Below are 21,090 nucleotides of genomic sequence, written 5' to 3' on the forward strand. Positions count from 1 at the left end.
GGATTACATTTGTAGCTAACACAAATAACAACAAAAAAATGTTTTGTACAGATGTACAGTACTATTTAAAATACAGTTTTGTAGCCTGAATCATATCCAGGTGAGGGCCATTTCATTCCAAAGGCCTTTAGGAACTGACTGTTTCTAATGAAAGGGCTGGCGTTGTGATGTTTTTCTTGTTACTATCTTGGTTTTTAATTGATCATTTTATATCATTTTAATTCTGTTAGCGTCTAGATACTTTTTAATGATTCTCTTTTCTGTTTTATCTGTGTTTTTGTATTCTTATCTGTTAGCCACCTTGAGTTCTGGGCTGGGAAAAAGGCAGAATATACATTAATATAAGGACTATGATGATAATATAGGCAGCCTGTAATATAGCAAGAAATATCAAATGAATATTCCCTGTAATGCTCACATCACCAACATATAATGGTAAACAAGGCTTGTTTCTCTTAGCTATTTGTGATTTTTTTAAAAAAATGTATGCCTTACACAAATAGTTGAAAATAAATCTTACTTGTTGGGCTGGCAACATTTGAACAAGTAGTATTATTTACAAACTGCTCCAGACAGCATTTGCATGAAGTCCCCACACCCTCTCACCTTCATAGTCAAGGTGGAACTAACTGAATAACCAAGCAACTACCAGTAACTCCCAACTGTCAACTTCCTGTTTCCAACTGCCACCTTCTTTCCATTGAAATTGCATTAGAAATACTAAGTTTCTAAGATTGCAAAGCGACCAGAAAATAGGGGTGCTTCTGTTGTTATTCCTCCCCCCCCCCCCAATTTTGTTTTGCTTTCCTTCATTTTATTTTCACTTCACAGGGTAGGTTACTGCTTTTGTCCTCCCTGTCTCTGCCTCTGAATTAGTTTTAGGCTCCACACCCAGCCTCTGTCTAGCTATCAGAATTGTTTATTTCAGGACTAAGGCTGCAACATATGCACACTTACCTGAGCGTTAACTGCCATTTAATTAAATGGGGCTTGCTTCTAAGTAGATAACACAGGACTGTAGTTTGTTTCCTTTCCAGAGAAGCCATAGCAGATCAAAGTCATCCAGTTAGTGCTCCCTGGCTGCATAATACTCTTTCCCAGCATTATTATTCAGCAATGGAATTTCCAACAACAACAACAACAACCACAACCACAACTATTATTTTATTATTTATACCCTACCAATCTGGCTAGGTTTCCCCAGCCACTGTGGGCGGCTTACAGGATATCTAAAAACATTTTTTTAAAAAATCAAGTATTAAAAACCTCCCAATACTGGGCTGCCTTCATTTCTCTTCTAAAAGTTGTGTAATTCCTTATCTCCTTGACATCTGAAGGGAGGGCATTCCACAGGGAGGGCACCACTACCGAGAAGGCCCTCTGCCTGGTTCCAATAGGATCCTGAAAGCAAAGGGCTCTGGGTATAGACATAGTAATTCAATACAATATTAAAATCCATCTGTATTATTTGGAAACATGAAAAAGAAAAGGAGGCAACACAGCTGAAAACCTATTAAAGTAGAGAAAAGGTCTGAAGCACTGAGAAGTATTATATGGTGAAATAGTATTAAATATAAGTAAAGGTAAATGTACCCCTGCCCATACGGGCCAGTCTTGACAGACTCTGGGGTTGTGCGCCCATCTCACTCAAGAGGCCAGGGGCCAGCGCTGTCCGGAGACACTTCCGGGTCACATGGCCAGCGTGACAAAGCTGCATCTGGTGAGCCAGCGCAGCACACGGAACGCCGTTTACCTTCCCGCCAGTAAGTGGTCCCTATTTATCTACTTGCACCCGGGGGTGCTTTCGAACTGCTAGGTTGGCAGGCGCTGGGACTGAGCAGCAGGAGCGCACCCCGCTGCGGGGATTCGAACCGCCGACCTTTCGATCGGCAAGCCCTAGGCGCTGAGGCTTTTACCCACAGCGCCACCCGCGTCCCTAGTATTAAATATATGCATGTACAAAATCAAAACAAACTTTCTAGGTCATCCATTTAAAAAACCCGTATGTATACTTTTCTGGGCACATAACATAAAATTTGGCACATGCTACAGGCACACAAGGTCTACCCATTCCAATGAAATGTGTCTATAGCTTGCAGTTCATTCACCATGTTCACCACAAGGTGGCACAGAAACACAAACAGAATCACTTGAGAGCACTGGAATTCCACCAGGTGTCAACCAAGCGAAAACAGGAATGACTTTTTGACCAAATACTTCTCTGTAACTGAAGTCCTAAACTTTTGCAGTCTATTCATAAGCATGTTTACTCAGCAATGAGCACTACCGAGAGTTCAGTGAAACTTGCTTCCTGGCATGTATGCTTAGAACTGCAGCTCTAAAGTACTTGGTTACTTGTGAGTAACTTCCTCGTGAAATGCTGAGTTCAGCTCAAAGCCATGCTGCAATCTGAGCTGCAATTCTGAGACAAGAGGTTTCAGCAGAAATGCATATGCTCAAAATAAAATATGTGAATTATATTTATAAACTCAGGAAATGATGAGTTCATCTGGCCCTTAGAAGTACAATGAGAAGCAAATAATTTGAGAACAAAATGCCAGAACTTTTGAACAGCTAATATACTGTGATTACACCAAAAACCATGTACCTTTTGACTAAAAGCTTTGCTTGCAAAATACCTGAAGAGGCCAATGACAAGTAGGATTGTTCGTGAAAGCGGTGCTCTATTATCCCATTAATGGTTTGAAGGCTGTGATCCTGTACACACTTGCCAGGAATTAAATCTCATTTAACTCAAGAGGGCTTGTTTCTGAGCAGATGCATTTAACATAAACCAACCAAAGTGAATCCACCCTTGTTTTTCATGCAGCATATCTTTGTCAAACAAATTAATAAAATTGTATCAAATCAATTAACCTATAGCCAATACAGCATTTTTTTAAAAAAGATGGCACAAGGCAGATGAATTCTAACAGCAGCAATGCAAAGCACAGACTATTGGGCTTTAATAGCATAGGTCTCAATAAGAAAACCACCTCGGGGGCTTTTAAGAATGCTGTCTTCATATAGGAAACCTGCTAATATTTGCAAGTGGGTTTTAGATGTCCAGGCCCTTAGCATTTATTTCCAAGCGTATCTTCTTTTTCAAAAAATCTAGAACTAAATGCAAAGCAAACCAACCTCCCCAACTGCTGAGATTTCTGCCTCCTTCTGAAAAGATGCTAATTCCGTCACTGCTCCCATTTAGTGTTATTCCTGGTATGCCGTGGTGTTTTTTTTAAACAATAATTTCGCTTCTTTGTAATGCAGGTTGCCCAGCAGAGCCATTGCAAGACAGCTGCCCCATCACTACCTAGCATGAAACGCTATGAGGTTTCTAAGGGGGGCTCGGCTGTTTGGAGGAGCTCTAACCGGTAAGCCCCCTTCTCCTCTAACCATTTCTTGCTTCCACAGCCTAGGAAAGCAATGCATTCCTTTTCTTACGGCCGTAAACTGCTGCTCTCGCTGCAAAGGCAGCTTTCATTGCACGCGAAAGGGAAGGCGGCTGCCTTGCACGCAGCCGAGCGCGCCGCTCTGCCTCTGTTACACCTACTGTATAAGGGGAGAAGCGCCGCGCCTGCGCGCTGGGGTTGTTTTTCACAAAGCTCCTTAAAGCGAGCAGGCAGAGACCAGTCGCCTGTCTTTGTAAGGAGACCACAGAGCCGGAGAGCAGCTGTGCGCGGCGTCTCGCCTTGCCTACTTTTTAAGCAACCCCGATGAAGTGCTCGTAGGGAACACGCTGATCCTGCCCGCAGCCTTTTTCGCAGGGCAGAGGAGCTGATCAGTGTGTCAGGCGGAGATCGCATTTTTATATGAGATCTTGACTTTTTTCTCTCTTCCCCCTCCTTTTTTCTTACAGTATATTTTTATAGACTTTTGTTATATTGAAAAACAAAAAACTCAACATGGTGCTGGGGAAGGTGAAGAGTTTGACAATAAGCTTTGACTGTCTTAATGACAGCAACGTCCCCGTCTATTCTAGCGGGGATACAGTCTCAGGAAGGGTGAATTTAGAAGTGACTGGGGAAATTAGAGTCAAATCGCTTAAAATCCATGCAAGAGGACATGCAAAAGTACGCTGGACTGAATCTAGAAATGCTGGATCCAACACTGCCTACACACAGAATTACACTGAAGAAGTAGAATATTTTAACCATAAAGATATCTTAATTGGACACGAAAGAGGTAAGTCTGAATTTTTAACTGATTACTCTAAAATGACGGGTTGTTTGGGTTGTTTTTTTTTCCTATCGGAAGGCAAATTTCTTTTGATCACTGCAGTCTGATCCGTAGCACGCTTACTTAGAAGTAAGCCCCACTGAATGCAGTGGAACTTGCTCTCCTGTAAGTGTTTAGGAGCATCGCGTCAGATGCATAGCTATTTAAAGCCATAGAATGTGTAAGGAAGCAAATAGGGTGACCCCCCCCCCCCAAGATCTCGGTGCATCTATAAAGTGGCTCCAGATAAGACTTTTCTCCAACTCTAGCCTGCTCTTTAAGAGACCTTATCCACTTCGTAATTAAAAAGAAATTTAATGTGGGGTGGGGGATTTTGCATCAACCTACCGAAACCTAAATGATCCCCAACAATTGTTTTGCTAATGCCCCCAGTTCGGGGTTTCGAGCTGGCAAGTGATGTCGCCTTCAGGATGGAGAATTGTTAGCAAGAGAAAGGGTTCCCTGCGGTTTATTTTGACACTTGCTTTCAGCACCCCACGTGTAGGTCCACATTCCCTTTCCCTTAAGCTCGGAAAAGTTGGGAAATCCGCCTTGTTCTTTTAGAACGCTTCTGCCAACGAGCCATATGTAAAAGCTATGTTGGGGGTGGGTGGAGAACCCTCATGTAGGCGAATCCATTATAGAATTAGGGCATCATTTCGAAGTTGGGGACTTCTGCAGTCCATCCCATGGGCTGTGTCATTGCGAAGAATTCTACAATTTGAGAGCCACATTGATTTGGAAAACGGGGATCAACCTCGTCGAGGGGTTAATTGGTCTTCGCATTGTTAATCTATTGTTCCAAATGGCATCAGTGTGCAAGTATAGGAGACTCTAAGGTTGTTTTTCTGAAGTTTCCACCCTTTGTTAGAAGCGGTTCAATCCTGTTTGGGACCAGTACTGAAGAGAAGGGAGGGGGTGCTCCTTCTCCTCACAGCAGATTGGTTCTACGCGTCAGGTGGTGGCGATGACTTAATTCCTAGCACAAGAAAATGTTAAAACTGGTTATGTAATTTTTCCTTGCGCTTTCTCTTATATGTGTATATATATATATATATATATATACACACATATATATGCAGTAGATTTGCTGCGGTCTCGAGAATTTTGTAGAAGGCTCAGATCGAGTGTCTTGCTTTTGTTTTTTAATGCACTAGGAAGTTGCACAGTATATATTGCATTGCTTGCAAAGGATGGGCGGGTGAAACGTATTAATCAGGGAAGTGGAAGAATTTTATGCTATCTTAAGACTGCGTACCCTTTAATTCAGCTGGTGTGCAAAAGTGCATAGCCTACAACCGGCACTGGGAATCTTAAAATGCTGCTGCCCAGTAACAGATATGCAAAAGGGGCAAAAGCACCCAAGCCACGCATGCACAAATAACCAATGCAGCTTTTTAAGAGGATGGGCTGCAAGTGAAAGAAGAGACAATCTTTTCACTGCCTTTTTCCAGAAAGCAGAACTGAGCTTGCACCTGTTAATGCCGTGGCTGCGTCCTAGGACCCCCACCACCCGCGAGTGTGTGTATGTGTGCTTGCGTGCCTTTATAATGGCAGAAACCTAAGCTTTCGAGTATCTGAACCTAGTGGGAGGATCTTGGCTGAGCACATTCATCCTTCTCCCCTGTGCCGCCCAAGGCAGCGAGTGGCCTGCTTGGCTGGTGAGCCCCGCGCCCTCTGCCCTCTCCCCTCTCGCGCCAGCACCAAGGCAAGCTGGCCGAGGGAGTTTCAATGACTTAACCGCGGAAGGCAGAAACCCTGCTCAGCCTAGCGTGCTCGCGGAAGCAAGCCCCGCCCAGCACCCGCACCGTCATTGGCCTGCCGGGGTTTGTTAGCCTGTTGCTAAGGTAATGCCTGGCCTTGATTGGGAGGCGGGTGAGCCCGAGAGGGCGGGGAGAGGGAGGAGCGGCGAGAGGAGGCGGGGCTCTCGTTTCCGGATCTCGCCAGTGTCATGCAAGGCGGGCGGCTGCGCGGAAGGGTTTTCGGGTGTCTTGTCTTCTCGGTCGCGGGTTGTCGTCCGCTACGGGCTCCCCTTTGTCCCGCCGCAACTGCTTTGTGTCCGGCCCTGGAGCGCTTGACTTACCTGGCCTGCACGTGTGGAAGTGCATACACGCGCCCTGCAGTGCAAGGGCCAGTTGCTGTAAGGGGCGCCTTTGCTCGCTCGCACCTGCTGCTGTTGCACCTCGCGAGACGGGCTCCAGGCTTCTCCAGTGCATTTTGTGTGTTGGTGAAAGTTGCGTACTGAAGCCTTCTCCCCCCCCCCCCGCAATTAAGTTAAGACCCATTAAAACAATGGGGGGGGGTCCGCCCCCGGATTCTTTAGCGGGATCGTTCCTAGTCCCTCGGGTGCATAAAAGGGCGCATCGGATTGCGGGCCGACCTATCTGCAAGGCTCCTTATTGCCACGTCTAAACCGAGGATGCTTGGAAATAGGGGGGGGGGTCTTGAACATGTGGATTCCATCAGCGTCGGGATGTGGATGTGCGCGCCGTCACGTACAACCAAAGTCCACTCTTGTCCACAAATCAGTCAGACCCAGTGAACATGGCCGAATATTTCGTGTGTGTGTGTGTAACAAGTTATGACATCAACAGCAAGCCTTGCTCAAATGCCATGCCAGTTGGGGTTGGGCCTCTAAATGCAGCCATTGGAAGCCTGCGGGAATTGGCAATCAATCTCTACATCCTACATGCATACATCTGCTGGAGAAATATAATGTTGACTGGGTGCAGCCTTAAACCGCGTAGAACCGGGATTCCCCCCAAGAAACACAACAACATAAAGCTGCCCCTTACAGGGGAGCCAGATCGTTGGTCCACGGTAGCTCGGTATCGCAGGCACTGGCGGGCAGCAGCCCTCCCCAGCGATTGAACGTGTGCAACCGTGTCTGTGCAAAGCACGTGTTCTGCCAGTTCTACCCTGAGAATGTGCAGGTGCCCGGGTTAGCACCCGTGTCACCCAGAAAGGCTGCGGACCTAAAATGGGAGACGGATTCCTTATTCTAAAGATAATCATTCTCCCTCCCCCCCCCCCTATTACAGAACTTCCCCCTACAGGGCAACGGAAGCAGCTTTCCTTTATTTCAGGCAAAGGTATATTTGCAAGGGGGGCGCGCGCGCCTTGGATCCCCACGTCCCGCTTAACTGCAGCCTTTGCGTTTAGCAGACCTAACAGTTCCCTGGATGCAGTTTTGCAGAAGCGAACCCCTTTTTCTCTCTCTTCCCCAGCCCCCCGCCATCTTTTGCATTTTGCTTTAATTGCGGCGAGGCGCCGCTGCCTTTTGTCACGTTTCCCCCGGTTAGCCGGAAAGGGCATTGCTGAGCCACGCCATGCCATGCCAAGCATCGGGGACCGGAAGCCGAAGAAGGGAAAGAAGCGGCTGTTCTTCTCTCCCTCTCCTTTCCTCCCCTCCCCCTTCCATGACGCCTACAACGAAGCAAGTTCGGTTGAGGGGTGCGGAGCCGCTGAGCAAATAGGCTGGCTCGGGAAGCGCAATGTATACTGTATGCATATGAGCGGCTGGCTGGCTGGGACTCTGCTCGCACCGGTTTAGGCCGGTCCTCTCCTGCTTGAGTCTAGTCTGTGATTGACAGCTCAGCACTTGTTTACCACAGCTCGGCTGCTGCTGCTGCTCTTCTTGCTGAGGCTGAAGGGAAACTGCTGAGCTGGCAGAAGGGGGGGTGGGGAGAGAAGGAAAAGGGGGAAGATTCTAAAAACAAAAACCCCAGTGGAAAAAAATTAACAGATATATATTTAAAAACCGCGTACACTAACACGAATCACACGAAAGCTTTTCTTTCAGGAAAAACACACAATTATAATGACCCACCGTTTCTGCATTCTGAAGACGCCAGGGAGTTTTAACTTGCATTTAGATTTAGTACATTTAGAACGTTTTGCCTGTACCTAATAGCATTCTTAGTTCCTTTACGGTTCTCTCGGTATAATAATCTTTTGAGCCTGGAGGGTGTGGGCAGGCAAGCAAGCTGTCCTTTGTCATGCAATGACTTTTGTGCTCCCCCCCCCATGAATTTCAAGGGCACCAGTCAGAAGGCATGGCTAACTGATTTGCACCTTTAGATTCGGTGCTTGATCACCCTTTTCATATATTGCCGCAAACCTTAACAATATACTCTTAACCTGAATTTCCCTCTCCAAGTCTTGAGAGATAATGCAGCTCTTTTTCTAGTTTTGTGGGAATTTCAACCGAGCCTTCCTTGATATTTAAGGTATCCAGGAATTCGAAGGGCAAGGAAGGTCACCTTTAAAGCGAACATTGCCTTCTCCTGCCTCTGTACTTCATCTCCTCAGCTAGATTCAGTCCAAAAACAGCTTTTGAGATTTTTCCTATTAATGTGTGGTATTGTCGATGTCAATTTCTAACACTTTCAAGGTGTCCTTAAAAGGACAAAGAAAGTTTTATGTTTGAATGGGTTTCAGTAAAAACCCTTATTCTTAAAATGCCTTATTTGGAAATAATTATATTGACTTTGACCGGACGATAAGCTAAATACAGTACTTGGTATTAAATCAGTATTATTATTTTTAATATTTCTGTTAAGCATTCATCAAGTAAGCAATAAAAAATGTAGCAGGCACATTGGTGCATAGTAGATTAACCTGCAAGGAGCTTGCAGCCTGAATTCAGACACAGGGGAAGATAACATAAGAAAAGTTAGCAGGGATGAATATTGCTGAAATAAAAGTAGCTGCTGAATTTAAATATATTCAAAGAATTGTTATTAATATAACAATTTGAAACTAAGATTCATATTGGGAATTAATCACAGACCAGTTACTATAATAGGAAGCTATTCAGGTCAATGGAACAACAAAACTGAGGGTGATGTTTTCAGTTTTGCCCCTCCCCATTAATAATGCTTACACTGATTCCTCTCTGTGCAAATCCTGTATAATATATTAAGATATGTGTACAATATTTACAGGTGGAATAGCATATTGGGTTTTTCCCTCCTAGATGATGACAATTCTGAAGAAGGCCTCCACATCATTCATTCAGGACGGCACGAATATGCATTCAGCTTTGAGCTTCCACAGACGTAAGTATATGTGCTACTTGGGTTGTGTCAGAGACTGGCAAAGAGCTTACTGGCAACAAATCAATAGTCCTAAAACTCATAGGTTGAGATGGGGCAGAGGGAAGAAAAAACCCTTTTCAATGGTCATGGAGATTGCACTAGAAAATGCTGCAAGGGCATTGTCCTGATCAACTATTAAGACTGCTTTAATTCATAATAGGAAAATAACGGGGGGAAACGGGACCAACTATTGCCCTTTGATCAGTAATTCCCTTTTAAATCCTGTTCCCCACCCAAGATACTCTATTTGCTCAGCTCATGACCTATTTGGTTTTCTACAAATGGGATAAACGATTGATCACTGGTCCTTTTAGAGCTGCTGGCATGACATCCACGTCAAATTAAGGGTGTACAGAACTGTATAGCTTGTTGTTTCAGTTGAACATGTTGAAACATAACAGCCAGGAAGACATAAATCAGAACAAAGCAGGATAAAATATGAGTGTTGAGGAAATGTTCAATGAAGGCAGTGGCTCGGCGTTTGTAAGATAGTGATTATATAAAGAAAGCTAGAATTAGAGGGATAGAAGAGGAGGAGATATAGGTCAAAGGAAGGTAATAACAAAGGAATTAGTAACATTAAAGTGTTTTAAAAATAGGAAATTAGGAGGAAGGTCTGAAAATACATTGTAAGATTATGAGTTCAAATACTAGAAGAGAGGGGGAGGGGAGTAATATATATGCACATCAGTGGCTTAAACATTATGAGATTATAGACAGATATACATAGAAAGTGACTGGAGGAAACAAGGAAGGATGGAAGGCTGAAAGGAGATTTTCATAAAGGAAATTGGAATAATAACCATGTTTGTAAGCCTTGCAGCAAAACGATGCAGTCACTGCTTTCGTGTTGCATATTGAAAGCTCACGCAGAGCCTTCTTTTGAGTGTCTGCAGTTTTCTAGCCTATGTGGCATTTGCAGGTGCTCAGCATCCTATGGGGTTCCTTTCCAAAGATGCAATGTGACAAAATTTAGTTACTCCAGTCAGAAGGCTACTTTTAAAAAGTATGTTTTTGGAGTATAATTAATGTACAAGGCAATAAATGTGTTAATTGATGAAACTTATGAGGGAAAAAGGATCTGTAGGAAATTCTCAGACAGAACTACTTATGCAGGGCAACCTGTAGAAATGTACCCTGCAAACTTAGATGAGGAAAGGTTAGCTGACCTCATTGTAGGTTGCAGAACTGGCATGAGAATAATGATAAGACACCAAAGCCTAATAGTTGTGATTCTGTTTTAATGAGCCTGTTTCTTAGTAGCATAGATAAGAGTATAATAGCTGAAAATAATGTATAATTTTATCATTTTAATTCTGCTATTCTAGGTGCATTCTTAATACCAAGAAATTTAATGATGTCATTCTGGCTCTAACAGATTTCCTGTATGCCTCCATTAAAGTTTCAGAGTATACAGATGGATGCTGTTTTTCCCCTGGAAGTTCTGAAAAACAGCTTTTCAAATACAAGCATAAAGTGATTAAACAAAATAATTTCGTATCTTCTCATGCCTGAGAACATACCTGTAACTATTAAGGAACAGCCAAGCACTACGGGAATTGAAGGAGCATCTCCTACATTCACTGACTCTGACCTTGAAAACATATATGAACTGAAATACTGACTTTAATACAGTAGAAGTTTGGGTCTTTCTGGAAGTCAACTATTTCAAAGCAGTTTGTTGGCCTCATTTAGCTACTGCCTGTATAACCTACTCCCTAGTTTTAAAAAGTGATTCCTTGTGAGAATAAAGAAACATCACCTGGTCCCAAATGAGGTTAAGGTGGAACACTTGGATTTAAATCTGTTGTGCTCCAATTCAACTGGAGTAAGTTGTGTTTATCCAAGTACTTCAGCTTAACTGGGTTGTGGGTTGGATTAATGTTTCCTTGTAGCATTCTACAGTGCAATTTCTGTACAAATATGGTTGTATTCTGTATATCTGCTCAGCAATTAATCTTAACTACAGAGATATTTCTCCCAAACTAATTGAACATCAAAATCCTACAAATTATCCTTAATTACATACTATGATGCATTAACAGTACAGTACAACTTATTATTACCCACTGTATACTTAAGCTAGACAACAACAGAAATAAAGACTCATTCAGCTTTGACCTTTGTGTCCTGAACAGACCACTTGCTACCTCATTTGAAGGCAGACATGGCAGTGTGCGCTATTGGGTGAAAGCAGAATTGCACAGGCCTTGGCTTCTACCAGTAAAATTAAAGAAGGAATTTACAGTCTTTGAACATATAGATATCAACACTCCTTCATTACTGGTAAGAATTGACAGAATTACTCATTCTTTGTTTTTGGCATAAAAAACAGCAACACATGGTCCATGAAATATCAAAACGTGTAACAATAATTGTTAAGTACAGTGAAATACTTTAAAGTATAAGACTATAATGACCCAGTAAGTGGTAACATTGTTATAATAATTTAATCAAGTATTTTTAAGCTGCTTGTTTTTAAAGTAATGTATTTTAACTGTTCTAATAAAAATTAACTTCTATATGGAACAGTTGTGTTTCTGCAAGAAACTTCAGCTTGAGAATGTTGCAGCTTGATCAAGCAATGTAAAAAAAACCAAACCAATTGTACTGCCGTGCATTATTCATTATTCTACTACTGATAATTTACCTATCAAATGGGGAGAAATGATCATACTTCTGTATGTTATCATAAAATCTTATTTTGATAAATGTTTTGACATTTTAATAAGATTATTTCAATCTGACCTGAACTATTTTATTATCTCCTGGATTTTAATTAAATATGTGAAAATGGAACACGTAAAGAAAAGTCCATTGAAACAGGGTTCTTTTTGCTTATGGCTGAAAAGTCATTTTATATGGGAGGACATAGGACTGTATCTAAAACCCACCAAAATCAACATGAATATTTCTATAGATTTTTGTGGGTTTGGACAAGGAATTGTTTTCATATGGGGTGGGGGAACAAGAATATAATTACCTTTGTGTACCTTCCTGTCAAGAAATGAATGTTGGTGTCCAAAATAAAGGGTGATGTGAGACATCACTTCATGCAATAAATGTTCAGAAGGCAACACTATTAAATGTTCTGAGAATTTCAGACTTAAGGCATGCATACCTGGAAGTAATTCATACTGAAATTGGGAAAGCTTTTGGAATTCGGGTATATGGCTTCAGTCAATTTGGGCTTATTACAATAGGTTAAAAAAAATGGTCGTTCTAAACACATATACTTAGAATGTCTATCTGGCTTATATTCTAAGACCATGAACCAAAATTTACTTATTTGAAAGTAAGCTTTATTTCATACAGTAAGTTCATTTCTAGATATTTGGTAAGCATTGCAACCATTTAGCATGCCTGCATGCATGTTTGAGTGGAAGGAAGTCTCAATTAACTGGGTTAAGTGAAGCTTATTTCCAGGTGTGCATAAAATCTGGCTTTAAGTTCATTTAGACTTTGAGCCTTAGCAAATGTGTTGATGGATAAATGCATAGAGTGCCTCTGGGCATATTAAGATGTCACGGAGCTGGGGGAATCTTACCATCACTGCACTTTGCAGTGTACTCAGCCACCCTGTCTTCAAAGTTTTTTAATATATATATATATTTTAAAAGGTGAGGTGGGGGAGAACGAAACAGTGCAAAAGACCTGGTGCTTACCTCTAGGCCTAAACCTGAGGTTTAAGAACAAGAACTTGAGAGCTTAATTACATTGTGGATCTGGCTTTAAGATGCAGTCTGTTGCATTTTTTTTTCATATTTAGATTGCACTCTGAAGTATATTTACTTGGCAGCAAATCTCATTTAAACCAGTGTCCAAATAAGCATGGTTATGATCATCCCTATTATATACATCAGGATTAATGTAGAAACCTATGAAGCTGCCGTATACCAAAGCAGTACATTAGTCCAAGTATTGTCTATACTAGGGGTGGGGAACCTCCAGATGTTGTTGAACTCCAGCCCCTTCAGCCCCAGCCAGCATGACCCAACAATCAGGGATGATGGAAGTTGTAGTCGAACATCATCTGAAGGGCCACTCACTGGTCTATGGACTGCAGCCCCCCAACCAAGGTTTCAGACAGACATTTTCCCCCCCAGTCCTACTTGAATATATCTGGCATTAAGCCTTTTAATGTATATTACATACTCTACCATTAAGCTTACCTAGTAAGCTTAGTCTTAAGTGCAAATATACTGATTTAAGGAGTGAGAAAATTGATATGTGTTTTTTCTTTTTTGTATTTTCTTATGAACCCATTTCCAACAATGTTGGAAGCAGATTTAATGGAAGCTTGCCTACTTTACCCACACACTTAGTTTGCTCATGTAATGGGTAAGGGAGACAAGGAATCATTTTTCTGTGACATTTGGACACTTCCAGACATTAGCTTTCTTCTGCGGTTGTACTGGTAACAGGCACATTGACATGATAGCCAGACAGGTGTCAATTCTGCCCAAAACTGTGTTGATCATTGCTCGTCCAGATGCACTAGCAAAATCAGCATGGGAGGGAACAGCAACCTTTGTGCAAAAACTGCAACTATAGGTTCAAACCCTCATGATAACAGATACCGCTTTAATGGGGTACTCTCTGTTTCATATCTGGGATTGTCGTTACCTTTGCTGAAAAGCTGCTGTCTGGAAGCAACCCTGCGAATATACAGAGCTGTGTTATTTCCACTGAGCTAAAAATGTAAACGTTTAATATCTTTATTCTGTTTTTCTTTCAGTCACCCCAAGCAGGCACAAAAGAAAAGACTCTCTGTTGCTGGTTTTGTACCTCAGGCCCAATATCCTTAAGTGCCAAAATCGAAAGGAAGGGCTATACCCCAGGTATGTAACATGAGTTCTTTTTCAAATGGGTGGATGTGGCTTTCTGAGTGGGCTTCCTAGATTCAGCAAAACAGAATGTTCTACCAACTGATGCATACATTAGTTTTGCTTCTTTACTGTCTAGGGGCGTAATTCAGATCATTTGCAACCAGTTTGTTTTTCCATTTATTTGAATGGGATGGAGGTTGTACATGCTCCCATAATCTTGTTGGGGGTTGATCCTAGAACTCTTCCCATTGAACTGTTGAATGTTCTTAGCATCGCTAGACTAAGCAAGAATAGTATTACCAGCTGTAAGGTTTGAATTTTAAGTTGAGTTGTCTTCCTTTCATCTAATGTATCTGTTCTCTGTTTCATCCAAGGTGAATCAATTCAGATCTTCGCAGAGATTGAGAACTGTTCCTCCCGGATGGTGGTGCCAAAAGCTGCCATTTATCAAACACAGGCATTCTATGCGAAAGGGAAAATGAAGGAAGTAAAGCAGCTTGTTGCCAACTTGCGTGGGGAATCCCTGTCGTCGGGGAAGACAGAAACCTGGAATGGCAAGCAGTTAAAAATTCCACCCGTCTCTCCCTCTATCCTTGATTGCAGTATAATCCGCGTGGAATATTCTCTAATGGTAGGAACCTAATGTAACCTTTAGATATTCAATGCTCTAATACAAATATTCATGGTGGATGTATAGTTTCAGCTTTTCATAAATTTGTGTTGCTTATCTTCTAGGTATACGTGGATATTCCAGGTGCAATGGACTTATTTCTTAATTTACCACTTGTCATCGGTACTATCCCTTTACACCCGTTTGGCAGCAGAACTTCAAGTGTGAGCAGCCAGTGTAGCATGAACATGAATTGGCTTGGTCTGACACTGCCTGAAAGACCAGAAGGTAATTTGACCACATAGATTCTATATTGTTTGTTGGTGTATTCTTACATGAGCACTTTATTCTCTTAGTATCTTTTTAATACAAACTTTGATAATCCTGTTGCACACTGATGGAATTATCTGCTAGGAATCACCATGGTATCATTCTGACAGCAGGAAACTCAGGCCTGTTCTCCCCTGGAAAAAAATTTTTTAGGGCTGAGCTACCATAACGTCTGTTGAATTGTACTAATTTAGAAGAGGCTTACAATCAACAGATATGAAGATATGAACGATATTAACACGGTTGTTGTTGTTGGTTTTGTTTTTTTTTTGGCCTTCTTGATCTGTAGTCTCCAAGGCTTCTTGTAGATAAAACCTTAATTCCTTGAATTATGTTATCACTTCTTGGTATTTCTCACCTAACATTCAAGAGGTGACAGTGTCTCGCTAGCTTCCTCCTCTGAGATTGCACAAAAACAGTTTGAGCATGCATGTAGTTTCCTGTGCATGATGGTAAACCTGCTTTAGCATCCAGTCATAAGTTTACCAAAACTGTCCAATAAAATTAGAGCAAACAGACCAGCTGTTGAGCCTTTCTTATATCTACCTTGTGCAAATCACAATAACTAAAGTTTAATATATTTGTCATGTTATATATCTTGACATGCATAAGAACATTGTTCGAACTGCGTGTACTTTTGCCTTCAGCACCTCCTAGCTATGCAGAAGTGGTCACAGAAGAGCAGAGACAGTCCAGCCTAGCACCTGTAGCTGCTTGCGATGACTTTGAAAGAGCACTTCAAGGACCATTATTCGCCTATATCCAGGAGTTCCGATTTCTGCCTCCTCCACTCTATTCTGAGGTAAGGTTACAAGTACACAGCGAAATCTGCATTCCATTTTAAAATAAGACTATTTTTGCATGTGCTATTCTTCCTAGAATATCCCCCAAGATCATGCAATCTATACTTCATCCTAGGTGGTCTTACTCTGACTAGGCAGTTACTTATGTCTGAAGAGGCGAGGGGACAAGTAGTCCTCCTCCCCAGCCCCAGCTGCTGTGCTTAACCTTCCCAGAGGCTGCTGCTGCTTCTACTTCTCATGGGTAGGAAGAGCGAGCTTGTCTGCTCCGCTCTCTGGCCCACAGGAGCACCAGGGCGGCGGCGGAGGGAAGATGAGCAGCATGAAAGGGCTGGCTCCAGAGAGGGGCTGTTTAAAATGGCACTTCAGCCAGCCAGCTCAGCCCAGCCCCCTTCCTCCTCTAGGGAGGAGGTGCCACCGCAGTGTGTGTGTGGGGGGGGGAATAGAATGGTGCGGGGGTGGGGGGAGTGGCGCAGCCCAAACAAACAGAATCCCCACACCAATTCACAGACAGTCCGCAGGCCAGATCCTGAAGACAATTGGGCCTGATCCAGCCCGCGAACCTTACGTTTGCCAACCCCTGCTCAAGACTCGACTGTTTTGATTTTAATTAGGACTCTGTCATAATAATAGAAAAGTAATGCTTGTTTAAGGACTTGACCATTATGTAGCAGCATATGATGATGTGTACAGTTTTTTAAAAAACTAGTTCAGTTTCCAACTCTGCCCAGTTTGTTGTTTGTTACAACTTGCTCATCCAGTATAAATATATGTGAACCAATGTGTTACATACAAAAACAGATACATGAAATGTACCTACACTTCAGCAGATTCATTCTTCTTTTTAAAATCAATAAAATTTTGTTGCTTTAAATGCAAGATACCAAGTTGATTTTGTAATTAACTGCTTTAAATGTTTCCCTCAACTGAAGGATGACTGTGCTATTCAGCATTGGCACTGTGTTCAGTGTGGAAAGTGTGGATAGGATTGCAACATTAGCAGTCGCGTCAATTATAGCTGTGTGTTGCTGTAACTGAGCACAGAGTGGTATGCATCTGTTTTAGTTATGGTGGACTCCCATATAGCATTCTGTGGCTTGAAGTTCTCTGGATTGGCACATTCAATGATTGCCAGTAAGAAGGCTCCTGATAAAATAAGGCACTTGAGTTGACAACTTGTTTTCTCATTCCTCTTCTGAAAAGCCTTCCAGGCTATTTCATACATTGTAAATGAGAAAGATGCATCAACTGAAAACAACATAGTGCCCTCTAAAAATGGATGCCAAACCAAAATAAATGTGCCAAATAGCACGGAAATTCTAATTGTTTTCAAATAATTTTTTTGCATTTTTCATGATTAAGGCTCCTTTGTTCTAGAAAGGTGGTATTGCTGTCTTTGTTTTAAAAAGCAACAGCAAAGCATTAACTTTTTCTCTCTCCTTTCCTCAGATTGATCCAAACCCAGATCAGCCCTCAGATGACAGGCCGTCCTGCCCCTCGCGCTGAAGGAATGCCTCATAAGAGGAGTTGACTTGGGTCTGAGATGTATTTTCGCCGTGTTGCGGATAAAGGTGTCCTACGGAGACAACACATTAAAAGGAAGTTCTTGCATAAAAGAAAAGGTGAAATACTGAAACAACCTGTGATTATGCTTTTGAAGCCTACAGCAAACATCATAGGACTGCTCATCATGCTTGAAGATCTGAGCTTTTCCTCCCTGTTGTATACTGGCACATACTAAGAGCAGCCTTAATAGCCTACACTCATGTGTCAAAACACTCACCGTGTTGCAAGAGGGACGACATCCTCTTTTGATTTGAAGATTTGCACATGCTCAATGCTTATGTTGTGCGGTTCGGTGTCACTACAGCTTTTCCTCATTTATGTTAGACTGTTGTTACCCCCTTCTTAACTTGTTTGTGGTCCGCACAACAAGGAGCAAAAGAAAGCTTTGAAAACTTTACGATGACAAATGCACTGACTTTTTTTATTTAGAAAAACAAACAATATAGTCTGGACTTTTCCTGCATATGCACATGCTCAGAATTGTCCTAATAAGACTGATCCATGTATCACTTCTTCAGCTTGGATCCTGCTGTGGATTTATTATAAACATCAATGCCTTCAAGCCAATCCTTGCTGTATGTTTTGCAGCCTACTGTAGTAGATAAGCAACAGATATGCGGGGGGGAAATAACCGAAGAAAACCGATAGGAGTCTTCGTCAAGATTGTATACCTTCTTGATTCCTTTTAAGAATTTGTTGCCTTTCTACTATTACCGCAAAGAAGAATTTTGTTACAGACTGCCTAAAAATCACTTAATCTCAGGTGAACTCATCACTTGCCAAAATGTTGAAATGCTATTTGTGTTTTATGTTGCACTGTTGAATTTTTTTTTTTCCTTCCTGTTTTCGTTACTTTTTTGTTTGGTTTGGAAAGGGGGACTTGGAAAAGGGACATACACAAAGGAGCTCATCCTCATTTCTTATTATCTTTCCAAAACATGAGACATGATGAAGAAGGGCTTGGTCAAGTTACGGTGTGTGTTTTTTTAAGATGAGCCACATAAGTTAGCAGCCAACATTTGTCAGCCAAGAGTTACTGGAGAAAAGTTGTGTAGAATTCATATCGTGGTTCACATAGGAGTTTCTCGACCAGTGAGATGGGATGGGGAAAATGAATTTATTTTTATACGTAGTTATCCCATGACCACAAACTTGTGTAAAATATTTGTACTGAACTTTTAGTTGGGATGAGAGGGAGTCTTTTCTCAAATGAACAGTGTATTTTAAAGGATAGAAAGGGGATCCTTTTGGAAAAGATTTCCCAAGGACTGCCACTCTCTCCAAGAATGAAGAATTATACTAGTAAAATTAGTAACTAGAATTGCTTTGACTGCATAATTCAGAGTGATGTTCAGCGCAGATTACAAAGAATAAAGTGGTGAATAATGGGTGTGAGAGGCTCTTGACACAAATGCTAGTATTTCAGCATTAAAGATATACTTTGACACACAACTCTCCTCTTCAGGAACAAACTCACGACTGATTATTATTATTTTTACCAAAAGCAGCCTTCCTGATGTTCAGATTTACAGTAGTGTGGCTCCTGCATTAAGGCTCCATGCTTTATAACCATTGTTGAAGCTTCATAGCATAACAAACAGGACAGGCTTTTCCATAAGTGGCCTTTCAGAAAACATGGACAACAATTCATGTTTGAACAATAACAGGGTGAAAAAAAACAACCCAGTATAAAATGAGTCACGTTTTAAGTGATTCACTTAAAAGAGTTTGGCCTTCAGCAAGCAAACTTCATATACTGGGTAATAAGGAAACTGAGTGATGGAACTTTTTTTAACAATCGTGCTAAGCAATTTTGTGAATGTCCCTCTTCTACACACAATTTTGAGAATATTTTTGATGGGATAGTGACATAAAAGGGCATTTGGTGGTTTTCTTCTTCCTTTTTCCTTTGCTGTTTCAACCAACTAGGGAACAATTGCTGTTATGCATAGCATTACATTTATCACAGTATGATGGAAGCAGGATTGACCAATATTGTAGTAATTGGCATTGCATCACATTAATTTTGTGATCAGGTTTAAAGTTGTGAACACTATTAAATAAAAATGTTTTTACAAAAAAAAATCCAACACATGTGGCATTACTGTTATTTTGATTTCATAAGATATTGGTCAATTTCTGGACATTGTAAAATATGAGGTTCTGAGCTGTAGTCCAGTCTTCAAAATCTCCCCAATTTTTTTTTTTTAAATTGGGGGGAAATAAAATCCAAAATGTTAGAAAAACAAGTGCAATATTTAATGTTTGCTTTATAGATTATATTCAATGGCTGTTTGTATTATATATATTTTTTTCTTTTTCTTTTCTTTTTCTTTTGTTTGGTGCTGAATATGTCCTTGTAGACTCTTGTTTCAAGACAACAATATGTGGAAAAGAACTTAATTTTTCCTATTGCTCTTCCTTGTGGATAATAAACCTTTTTTTAAAAAAAACACAACACACCAGCAGCTTTTAATTTAGCGATTTTATATGGAGAAACAAAAAGCAATTGTTTGTCATACTTGCATGTGTTTGGTGAAGACCACTGCAGGTGCAGGAATTGCATGCACAATGTTCACCATAGGGTATTCGAGAACCCTGTGTCCATTCATTCATCCAAGTGAATAGGCATCACACCAGACTGTGATTGTGAATGGTAGGTGTGTGCACAACCTCAGTTAAGCCATCTTGGAACAGGAATGAATTGTTGGTGTGGAGAGATGGGCTAGGCTGTAGAAGGCATGTACAGACCATTTCCCATAATCGTCTGATACTACGTTTATGTACACAGACTGGGAGAAGTCCCCTTGTGCCCTATAACAAACTCTCCGTGTGTGGTAATTGCACCCATGCTGTAGGGGGTGGGGAGGGTGTGCTAAGGCAAATGGAGCAACTTCCTCCCTCACTGAAGATTGTAGCAAAACTATTTATTGAAGTAAAGGATAACTCTGTAGAGTATGAGACTTTCAATCTCAGGTTCATGGGTTTGAGCCCCATGTTGGCCAAAAAGATTCCTGCATTGCAGGGTCTTGGACTAAATGACCCTTGTGCTTCCTTCCAGCTCTGATTCTGTGATTCTAAGTTTATGCAATCATTGCACATGATTTCTTCAAATTTCAGGTTAAAAATTAAAAAGATCTCACAAGAAAATTTGGCATATGTTTCTAACATGGTTGCAAGGGGACAGCACAAATTCCCATACTTATTTTATAAACGTGACAGTTGCCAAACTAGTGATCTCTGTGGGGCATATAAAATTTATTTGCAGAGTAATGAGCATCTTTTAAAATACTAGGAGAATGAAATGCTCTAATAACTAGCAGAAAGTTACACTTACACACCCACCAACCCACCCTATCACTCTCTGCTGCTGCTCCCGTCTCTATTATTGCTCCCTGATGCAGGCCTACCTGGGACAACAAAAGCCAACTTTATATTTTGGAATTCCTAGGTCATAGCTTCCAAGTATCCCTAATTTCCAACGACAGTCCTGGAATTACAGAAGCCCTCCTGGTTTCTGATTTGATCCTGGAATGTTCCAGTTTTCCTTTTTCCTCCCCTTCTCTCGAAGAACAATTAGGTGTTGAAGAGATCAGGATACACACACCCCATCCTTTTTGGAAACTGGAGCCTTTGGG

General features: G+C 41.5%; 1 protein-coding gene and 1 long non-coding RNA gene across 3 annotated transcripts in view; one reads left to right on the forward strand and one right to left on the reverse strand.

Annotated features, from left to right (window-relative positions):
* Positions 1-3,497, reverse strand: part of LOC114606531 (uncharacterized) — a 453,090-nt gene extending 449,593 nt beyond the window's left edge. Inside the window, exon 1 of the long non-coding RNA XR_013394655.1 lies at positions 521-3,497. This is a non-coding gene — a long non-coding RNA (uncharacterized LOC114606531). The remainder of the gene's footprint in view (positions 1-520) is intronic.
* A 154-nt stretch (positions 3,498-3,651) lies between these two features.
* Positions 3,652-19,656, forward strand: ARRDC3 (arrestin domain containing 3). Of its 2 annotated transcripts, none has more exons than XR_013394654.1 (8): positions 3,652-4,185; positions 9,197-9,278; positions 11,456-11,603; positions 14,056-14,158; positions 14,521-14,777; positions 14,882-15,044; positions 15,699-15,888; positions 17,336-19,656. XR_013394654.1 is itself a non-coding variant. In XM_028748404.2 (8 exons), exons 1-8 carry the CDS (start codon positions 3,906-3,908, stop codon positions 17,390-17,392), a joined length of 1,245 nt encoding a protein of 414 aa, XP_028604237.1. In that variant the 5' UTR covers positions 3,655-3,905; the 3' UTR covers positions 17,393-19,656. The 2 variants fall into 2 exon arrangements, 1 of the variants encoding a protein (XP_028604237.1); XM_028748404.2 differs by having other exon boundaries at positions 3,655-4,185; positions 15,734-15,888.
* The last annotated feature ends 1,434 nt before the right edge of the window (positions 19,657-21,090 follow it).

Source organism: Podarcis muralis, chromosome 11 (genome assembly GCF_964188315.1).
Source record: "Podarcis muralis chromosome 11, rPodMur119.hap1.1, whole genome shotgun sequence".
Classification (NCBI taxonomy): Eukaryota; Metazoa; Chordata; class Lepidosauria; order Squamata; family Lacertidae; genus Podarcis; species Podarcis muralis.

Coding starts and splice junctions, on each gene's coding strand:
- ARRDC3 (XM_028748404.2), top strand. CDS start 3,906: ATGGTGCTGGGGAAGGTGAAGAGTTTGACAATAAGCTTTGACTGTCTT. Junction 11,604..14,055: donor TCAACACTCCTTCATTACTG/GTAAGAATTGAC, acceptor TTTTTCTTTCAG/TCACCCCAAGCAGGCACAAA. Junction 15,045..15,733: donor ACTGCCTGAAAGACCAGAAG/GTAATTTGACCA, acceptor TTTTGCCTTCAG/CACCTCCTAGCTATGCAGAA.